At 45.5% G+C, this 10,084-nt stretch overlaps 1 protein-coding gene across 1 annotated transcript; it reads right to left on the reverse strand.

Annotated features, from left to right (window-relative positions):
• Positions 1-5,910: 5,910 nt before the first annotated feature.
• Positions 5,911-9,361, reverse strand: GPR101 (G protein-coupled receptor 101). Its single transcript, XM_058535321.1, has one exon. The coding sequence runs from the start codon at positions 9,320-9,322 to the stop codon at positions 7,808-7,810; it is 1,515 nt and encodes a 504-aa protein (XP_058391304.1). The 5' UTR covers positions 9,323-9,361; the 3' UTR covers positions 5,911-7,807.
• Between the last annotated feature and the right edge of the window lie 723 nt (positions 9,362-10,084).

Here is a 10,084-nt window from a genome sequence, read left to right on the forward strand (position 1 = left end):
TGGGGCCTGGAGCAGACTGGTGGGAGAGGGCGTGGCTACAGAAGGTCAAATGTGTCTCTTGGCAGTGGAATTTTCAGATGCTCTCAACCCTCTCCCTTTCAGTCTCATAATCTAAGGCTGAGACTTAAGCCCTGCCTGAGAGGAGTAACTGCTATGAGATTCATTGGAACCAATCCCATTCTCCTCTAAATACTCTGAAGAAAGCAGTGGCATAGTGAGGGGACTTTTTTCCCACCACGCTTGCCGCCTGATAGTTTTATTTGAGCTCACAAGCTTTCCTAGTTCCACTGATGGTAGTAGTTTGCTAGAAAGGCAAATTTATTTCTGCAGCAGGAAAAAGTCATCACCTGGATGGTGTTCATAGATTAAGGTGAAGGCAGCCACATGCAGTTCTCATGGCAGCCATCTTTGAACATCTTGAAATACAGTGTGTCAGTCAGTATTTAGCTTGATTTTGGAGTGAAAAATGAAGAGCACTTTACTTTGATTGAAATGGAGATGAATAGCCCCCTGAACTTCTGAGTGTGGGACCACGAATTCCACTTTGGAAGCATGAGGCGTGCAGCTCCTTGCACCACTGCTGATGAGATTACCAGAAGAAGAGCTACTAGTAGGTCAAGCCTGTTGACTCAAGAGGAACTAGAGGGCTCTTACGTTTTAGACATATTTGCCTATCTCATCTGCCTCCTGTGTTTTCATATGTCATGGTTGGTGTTAGAGGTATAACCATTTTCTGAAACTGGGACTTGAGGGAACATGCTCCTGCCCTCCCATTCTGTAAACCCTGGTGAGTTGGGGCTGAACTGAGATGGGTGTGGGTGTGGCTGAATTGTGCTGAGGGAGGTGTCCTGGTCCTGAGTAGCAGGGCAGCAGGGGCAGGAGCCTAGTAGGGGTGACCCAGGTGCTGGGCCAGTACTGTTTCCCCAAAACAAAGGCTAGTCACCTCCCTCCCCCTACTCAAACCTCATTGCCTTGAGAATGAAGACTGGCATTTGGGAGCCCCACGAACCATCTGGTCCCATTTTCCCACTCTGCCCACCCCACCCTCACTTTGAAATCCTTTTCATTCCTAGAGGACTAGGCAAATGCCCCTCCTCCAGCAAGCCCATCAGGATGACTCCCCCATCCCACTGCATATTTCTTTTATTGGAACAGCACAGTGTGAAATATTGAAGCCCATATATTTCATTCTACCATGAAATACAGTTAGTTTATCCCGTCTCCTCCATTCAAGCAAAAGAGAAGGGATGCAGACCTAGTTATGTGATTCCCTTGCTGTTTTCCCATTGAGCTCGGCATAATAACCAGATACACACATTAAAATTAGACTTTATTTAGCATATTTAAGAAGAATATACCAAGGACAGATTAACAGCACCTATTTAAAAACACAAACATTACTTAATAATATTTAGTTAAGCCACAAACATTAATCTCTCTGCATCCCCCAAGCAGGAGTCTGTTATTCCTGTCCAGCAAAACACGCATTGCAACCATTGTAGAAAGGACCCAATTAAAGCCAACCAATATATGAAAACTTGTCCTTGGGCAGAGTGTTTGAGGCTACTGACCCACGTAACAGTATTGATTTATGAATTTGATTGGGGTGTGAAGGGGTTTCTCTTCTTGCTGGGGTGGGGCAGAGGATAAAGCCCACCTTTTGTGCACCTAAATGTAAGTTGTGCCAGTGGGAACTTGGCCCCAGGATTGTAGTTTGGCAATCCTTTGAAAAGGCACTTCTAAATTACAAATGCTTTTTTAAAAGGAAAAGGAAAATTTTAAATTCAAGATTTCAAATATTAAAGAGAACTGTTTATTGACTGAATGCATTTTTCCATTGTTTTCAGTCTTAAAGCAGCACATAAAATTTGGTATCAAAGGCAGTTTTAGAAATTATTCAGTGAGGGTATATATATCTATATATATAATATAGTTTTCTAGTTTTAATATTTTTTGTTCTTAAAATATAATAAACTCATCTGGTTCTCTTTTCTTGTCTGATGCAAATAACGTTGATAAAGGATTGTAATTCTCCAAGGCCTTAGCTGTGACCCCTGGCGGGGGCCCACTACCTCTTTATCTATCTGCCCATCCGTGCTCTATCTTCTCTCGCAGGCAACTAATCAAAGAAAAAAACCAGAGCAGTCTCTTTTTTGGTTTTTGGTACTGCTCTTGGAGGGCGGGTAAGTCACAATATCGATCTGCGAAATGCAAATTCTGTCGGTCCACAGTCAGGTACCGGTTGGGTCTTGAGAGTACAGTATGCTTTCAGCCTGCTAACAAGACTCCAATAGCTTGTCCTGGGGTCTTTGCACTTTAAGGAGGAAAGGATTTTCTTTTTTGATTTTGCATTCTACACGTACAATGAATGGAAAACAGGCATACCAGTGTCAAACATGTTGTGGAGAACTGCCAGCGAGGACTTCAGCCAAGGTGATTAGTTCACATTAATGACCAATTGTACCAGAATAAGTTCTCACCTGTCATATATCGTACCAGGGATTTAAGGAATGAAAGGCACCATTTCCCGCAACCCCACCTTCGAGCCATCTTATGCATCCCGTAGTATACACTTTAAAAATAAAATTTAAAAAACAAATGTACTATGTTCTACTTCAGAAACTGACCAAGGTGTGGGTCACACATAGAATTCTGCATGCATTTTATTAACTAACTTTACATGTATTACTACCCATTTTGGAGGATGACACTATCTACGAACACAGACGATCTAATATCTAGCACCTTATCTCCAAGAACACATATTTTATATACAGTTATAGCTTACATTTAGGAGAATTACTACAGAAAGAAACACACCACTGAAACAGACAAAAACACCAAACTTTTAACATTAAAGTTGTAACACAGATGAAGAAGGGGGGAAATCCACTCAACTTTGAAGCACCAAACTAAAACCAATCTTGTCTTTGTCTATATTTTAGAACAAGAGAGATCCAGTAATGAATCCTCGGACATAGCAAACCTCTTGTGAGTGTACAAGTTACTGTGGTTTCCCCTGGGTGTGTGTACTTTGAGATATGAGAGCTTTGGGAGGCAGTGATGGGAACCTTCGACTCCTATTGGCAGCCTTCATTTACCTTGAGAATTCCTATTCTACTTACCAAAGAGCAGTGAACTTGCCAGTGACCTAGTAATCAGTGGCCAAGTGCTGTGGATTTTAGCTTTCCTATTTCTTCCTTCAGCCAGCCTTGTTGCTTTTAGCAAGACTGCTGTAAGCAAGTTGGGCATTTGCCATAGAGGAAGAGATTGTTTGCAAATAACTGGAAAGAATATGACAAGGGTTTCTCCTCTTTTTGAGTTTGAGGATATGGTCTGCTGTTTGCAGCTCACTGCTTCTGTCTCCTCATGCCTAAGCTTGGTGGGGCTTCAAGGGGGCCAAGAACACCTGTCTGGCCCATAGAAAGTGAGAGAGACAGAGACATGGAAGGAGAGGGTTAACTGACCAGATTTTTCTCTCCTTATCTCGGTAACTGGCTCACAGCCAAGTGTTCCTCTAATCTTTTGTCTGTTCTAGAAGGAAAAGACATTTTACTTAGAGAAGCCTCTCCTGACAGCATGGGGTTAGTCTTAAAGAGGAATACAACAAAAAAGACATTATGAGAGGAAAACACTTCTTTGGCTCTTTTTTCTCAAAATATGGGGAAGGGCAGTTATGAGAGAAAAATACAGTCCAGTAGTTTCAATTGTTACTCTCTTTGTTTCATCCCAAGAACCTCTGAGGGTTTTATCTTGGAGAGGTCGAATTACCAGATGATGCATAATTTTTCTCTTCCCAATGGTGTATTTTGGACATTTTAAAGAGCATTTTGGCAAAGTCTAAGAAAGAAAGCCTAGTTTAACCTTGTAAATTATTCTTCAGGTAGTACGAAAAAATCTTTTTTTTTTTTTTGTGAGGAGATCAGCCCTGAGCTAACATCCGCCAATCCTCCTCCTTTTTTGCTGAGGAAGACGGCCCTGGGCTAACATCGGTGCCCATCTTCCTCCACTCCATATGGGAGGCCGCCACAGCATGGCTTACCAAGCAGTGCGTCGGTGCGCGCCCGGGATCCGAACCAGCGAACCCCGGGCCGCCGCAGCGGAGCGCGCGCACTTAACCGCTTGCGCCACCAGGCCGGCCCCACGAAAAAATCTTTTGAAGTAACTTTACCTAGATTAATTGGCTAATTATGTATAAAATAAGTCAGTTAGGCACCTTACAATTTTATAGGTAAAAGATTTTTTTGTGTTTTTGCTGAAATAATTGGACAGTATCTACAGGATTGACTGTGCCCCCCAAAATATGTTGTATTGGGTGCTGTTTTGATAAGAAATGAGGTGCCTACCTCCTCCTAAATTATAATGTGGTGCTTTTCCTTACCTGTTGAAGTAGGTATCCCGTTATCTCTAAATTAGATTGGAGTTGGGGAGGAGACAGAAAAATACCTTTAATTGCTGGTCACTCCTAGTGTTCATTTTTCTCCTTCCCTGCCTCCATGGGCCCCCGGGGCCCTGTGAATCTGTCAGGTCTGGGTTCGGAGGGGACGGATGGGAGTGAGTGAGCACACAGAGCTGCAAGCACAGGATATTCCTGAAGGGCCAGCACAGCAGGGGAAGGGGAGTGAGGCAGGTGATGGCAGTGGGCATGATGGCAAGAGTGAGGCAGGGAGCCAGACGTGCAGAGGACTTCCCAGCAGCTGGTATGTGTCGTGCCGTCGAGAAGATGGACCCTCGCATCATAGAAGTCATACAAGCCCTCGGCTTGCTCCTTTATTACTGCCTTCCCAAGCTTGTTGAAATTGGTGTGTTAGTCAAAGCACCTGCGACTCCTTGGCAAACTAGATGCTCTATTATTCTTAAATAAGGAAATAGTTAAATTGGAAATCACATCATTTCAAAGTCTGGTTTGCCTGGCCCCTGTACTTTAATGGGATTTTTACTGCACATATCAAGTGGCCTTGGCAAAAGAATACATCCTTTAAAAACATTTAGGGAAAGCTATTGCACATGAGGATCTGTGAGGCTAATGATGACTCTTTTATATGCTTTCAGATTTTCAAATGACAAAACAGTATGTGCAGTAAAACCTCATTAAGTTGATAGTGTTTTATTCAAAATAGCACAAAATTTGAAGCAGTTGCTATCTCCAAGCTAACCAGAGGCCCTATTGTTCAGTAAGAAGAAAATGTCAGCAAAGCAGAATGCTCTTAATTCAAAGGTCCTCTTTTCCAGTCTCCTATTTTCAAAAAGTTTTCACCTTTGAAAAATCCAATTTGCCATAAGAATGGACAGTGACTAAAATAGGGAAAAGAGGAACTTTAAAAAGGAAATCGGCGAGTCTTGGTGCCCTGGAGAATGTTGTGTGTGCTGTTAAATGAACTTACCACATTCGTACAGGTTCTGGTTCCATTTTGATTTGGGATTTTGGCAAACAATTTTCTCTGATACACTTTGAAGGGGTTGAGCTTTAAAATAAAACAAGAAGTTCAGTTTCAACAAAATATTTAGAGACACTTATATTTGAAATCCTGTTTCCTACCCTGGTAAGCATTTCTACTCAAAAGACAGGTTACAGCCACCTTGAACTTCTCCGAACATGACAGATCTTTAAGGCAATACCCCTCCCCCCATAAGAGGATTGGTCACACCGGCCATTTCTTCACCCAGATATCCTTTGAGGACAGGTTAATACAAGAGTTTGGCAATAAATTGGCATAATAAATTTATGACTATTCATTCACTTCATACATTTTGGTAGAAAAATAAATGATAGTGCAAGGGTAAACTTCAGCCCCCACATCTTGTCTGAATTACCACAAGTTCCAAATTAATGGGTTTGGAATTAATACGATTTTCATGAACATATCCAGTTGACAGGTCAGCTCAATATTATTTGGACCTATCCCCTCTCCTTTCCCTAAATTCTAAACACGGCTATCCCAAATGCCCACACAGACTTATTCACAGCCCAAATACACTGCTGTTTACCTCTCCCCCTTGAGAAGCTCATGTTGGAATCTGTGAGATAAAGGAGGAAGAGATAAAGAAAATATAAATGAGCTGGGCACTTATACGAATGAAATTTGAGTTCTAATATAGACATGGTAATCACACAAGACTGAGGCTAACCTCTGAATATGGCCATCTTTATATACAACCACCTGATTAACCATTTTCAACCACATACTCCCTCCACCCATAGTAACATTGGATTTCTGCATGAACAGTTGACTGGCCATAAATTTGCTTTAATTTGGTATTCAGGAGGACCAAAAACGCTATTTTAACCATTTTTTGGTTCCATGTTATTTGGTCACGTTGATGGGTCTGTGCCCTCAGAAATACACAGGTATATCCCTACCCAAAGTGATTTCAGCATTTGGGATTTGAAAACTCTGTTTCTGTATCGATCCTAGGGATAATTTAGATATTGCAAAGGTTTTCCCAAAGTGATATATTTCAACAGCAATAATTAGGATATGTCTGACCTGAATGCTTTGATTTTAGGATTGTTTGGAATAGGTCGGATGCTTCCCCGATATTGAGAAACCATCCTCTCTGTTACTTCTGACTCTCATATTTCTCTCCCACATCTGCAGAGAGCTGAAAGGCTTTAGAGAGCCACAGGTGGAAAAGACACATGGGTGTGCCTGGAGGAAGAAAATGTCTATCCTGCCTTACTTGCTCCCCATGTGGAGATCATATTTCTTGTCTATGATCTCAAGACACAAGAGATTTCTGATGGGCACATCACTCTTGACTGATTGGCAGTATGAGTTTTGTAGGACTTTGGCCACTCCTAGTGGAATTTCTCTTTTCTGGAAATACTGTTTGGCCAAAAAGGTCTATTTGGAAAAAGAAACCACACACACACACAAGTGAGTGGCAGAGGAGACTTGGAGGATTCTTATGAGCATTCCAATTCAATCACAAAGGGAAAATTGTAAAATAGTGGCATGATTTCTGTCTATTATTCAAATAGAAGACAGAAAATAGTTTAGTGTCAATTGACAATTTTCCATTTGCATGGAATGACCTTGGTCCCAGCCCATGCACAAACCCAGGGTTTTATAGAAAAAAGTCAACTGTTTAGCCCCATGGATGTGTGTTATTTCTCTATCTTCTCCCTTGGACTAGCTTCCCATTTCAAACATGCCCTATTAAGCTCTTCTGCTTTTCTGGATCCCTTTAGAGGATCTAGACACCTTCTTGGCATTTTAACTGCACGATACCCTTTGTCTTAGTTTCCATCAACAGTCTTGACACCAGATTGTGGGGCTCTTCAGTCTAGAACTTGGCTCATATGTTGATCAGTCAGTCAGGTTCTGCGTCTTGAGCTCCATGAATGATTTGGTCGGCTGCTTTTCTTTCAGTTGAACATAGGCTATAGCCCTTGCCCATGAGCTCTTAACCTGAGGGCCAAAAAGTCCTTAAATTCACAGGCATCATCTTCCTTTTCCCTCAGAGCAAAAGCTGACATGCTGTAGCTCTGGAGAGACAGACAGAATACCAAGTACAGATCCAAATGGATAGCCCTTGTTGCTTTAAGGAATTTGGAACCTAATAATTTTTTGGGGGGAAATTTCAGTCAGAATCCTCAAGTTGGTGCTTTGAGGGGCACAATTTTAAGGGAAGACTCCAGTTCCTATCTCTTCCATGTTTTTTTCTACCTTGTGCTGAGAAGAATGTGTGCAACACCTTTGCCTGGAATGGTATGGGTTGGCATTAATGGGATTGTGGGTGGTCCATTTAAAAGAAAGCTGCTTCTGTTTTCTGTATTGTGGATAGTTCAAGGTTTGCCTTAACTTCAAGGCAAAGTGGCAGAATCGTGAGAAAGGACGGTCTTGCCTTCGGTCCCACCCTCTGTGCCGGCTTCGGTTCCGGGCAGGTCTGGGTGGCTGTCTTCTTTTGGGGGCTTTTCCTTGCAGAAGAACTTCTTCAGCATATCCTGGATTTCCTTCTTGATGGTCTTGTGCATATAGCCATAGATGTAGGGGTGGATGCAGCACTGCAGGAAGAAAAGCCAGATTATGATGGTGATCACCCACTGAGGCACCTTGGTTTGGACATCCACCCACACGGCCAGGACGGCTAGAAAGCAGTAGGGCCCCAGGGACAGCACGTAGGAGAAAATGATGAGGAAGATCACTTTAGCAGCTTTGCACTGGTAGCACCTGGGCAGAGGAGGGTCGCTGTTGCTATTTCGGCGACTGGGTGGGAGACTCTCTGGGATGTTCACTGCCTCGATGTCATCCTCACTGAAGTGGAAGTGATCGTCACCAAACTCCAGGTCATCTTCACCCAAGTCAATGTTGCACTGGTTGACCTCTCTGCGGCTCTTGTCTGCCCTCATGCTTCTCTCCCTTTCAGTGCCGCCTTCCTTACTCTCTATGCTGCCTTCGCTGGCCACCAAGCTGCTTTCTCTGACCTCCTTGCTGCCCTTGGCCTCCACGCTCCCTTTCTTGGCCTTCATGCTGCCATCCTTGGCTTCCATGCCAGCCTCTTCTGCCTCGACGCTGCCCTCCTTGGCCTTGACCTCACCTTCATCCAGGCCATGGAACTCATCCTTCTTCTCTCCCTCTTCGTTCTCATTCTCCACACAGTCCTTGGCTCGAACCTCCAAGCTGTGGCTCTTGACGTGGTACAGCAGAGCATGCTGCCGCCGGGCTGCACCGAACACCACAGAGTAGCAGCCAATCATGACAAACAGTGGAATGATGATGAAGGACACTACGCTGAAAATGGTATAGCTGGGGCTGGACCCCCAGATCATAGAGCAAAGGGCATTGCGCTCATCAAAGGCAGCCTGGCCCCAGCCATAGAGAGGGGGTGTGCTCTGCAGGATGGCCACGATCCAGGTGCCATAGAGGAGCATGTAACCCCGGCGCGGGGTCATCTTGGCCGGGTAGGAGAGAGGGTGGATGATGGACAGGTAGCGATCCACTGACACTACGACAATGGTGTTGACACTGGCGAAGGCGAACAGGTGAGTGAGGCTAACCAGGGCGGTACAGAAGTGGCTGTTGAGGGGCCAGAAGAGAGGCACGGAGGTGGCCACCACCCAGGGGGCCACGAGTGAAATCTGCAGCAGGTCAGTGACGAGGAGGTTAAAGATGAAGCGATTGGTCACCTGCAGCAGCTGCGGCTTGCGCTGCAACACGAGTGCCAGCACTATGTTGCCGACGAATGAGGCGGCGAGGAAGATGAGCAGCACGCTTGAGCGGATGATGCCGTGAGCCAGGCTGATGGGCATTTTGGAGAGGGGCACGCACGTGTGGCTGCTGTTGCTTTCGCGCGTGCTGTTGGTGCAGGTGGTCGTCATGGCGATGGCAGGCGGGCGTGAGACAGGGTGCAGGCTCTGAGCCGGCGCCAGCGGGCGGCGAAGAGGCGCACGGACCACACTCACCACCTATGCCGGGGACGAAAGAAACACGAGGGCCGGGTTACTCACCCTGCCGGGGGTGGGGGGTGGGGGGAGCGGCGTTTCCACGCCGGGCAGGGGCACTGCAGGACCCTCTCTCGGCACCGCCCCCCGCCCCGCGCAGCCCGAGTCCGCGTCCGGGAAGTTCTCTGACTCCTTCTGTTACTCTCTGGGTCTCTCTGCCTCTCTCGGGGTCTCTGAGTCCCTAACATCTGTCTCTCCCTCTGGCGCGTGCGCTCTTTACGTGTCTCCCACACTGTCTCTGGGTCTCGGAGTTTTGGTCTCTCCCACTAGCGCATGCGCGCGCGCTCTGTTCCTGCCTGTTTACGTTTGCCAATTTGTCTCTTTCTCTCCGGTGTCACTCACTAGCGCACTTTTTCTGTATCTCTTGGGGTGTGTGTATGTGTCTCACCGTTTTTCTCTCACTCTCTCACCCCTGTCTCTCACTCTGTCGTCTGTCTCTATTTCTCAGTCTAGCTAGCACGTGCACGCTGTCTGTCGGTCTCTGTCAGTCTGTCGTTCTCCTCTTTATTACTTCCGTCTCCCCCTCCCCCTCTCGGTCAGTTTCTCTGTCTCTCAGCCTCTCTCTCTGTGTCTCTTTCGCTAGCGCACTTTCACTGTAGCTGTGTGTGCGTGTCTCTGTCTCTCTTTGCCTTTCTCCTG

This window comes from Diceros bicornis, chromosome X, assembly GCF_020826845.1.
Source record: "Diceros bicornis minor isolate mBicDic1 chromosome X, mDicBic1.mat.cur, whole genome shotgun sequence".
NCBI lineage: Eukaryota > Metazoa > Chordata > Mammalia > Perissodactyla > Rhinocerotidae > Diceros > Diceros bicornis.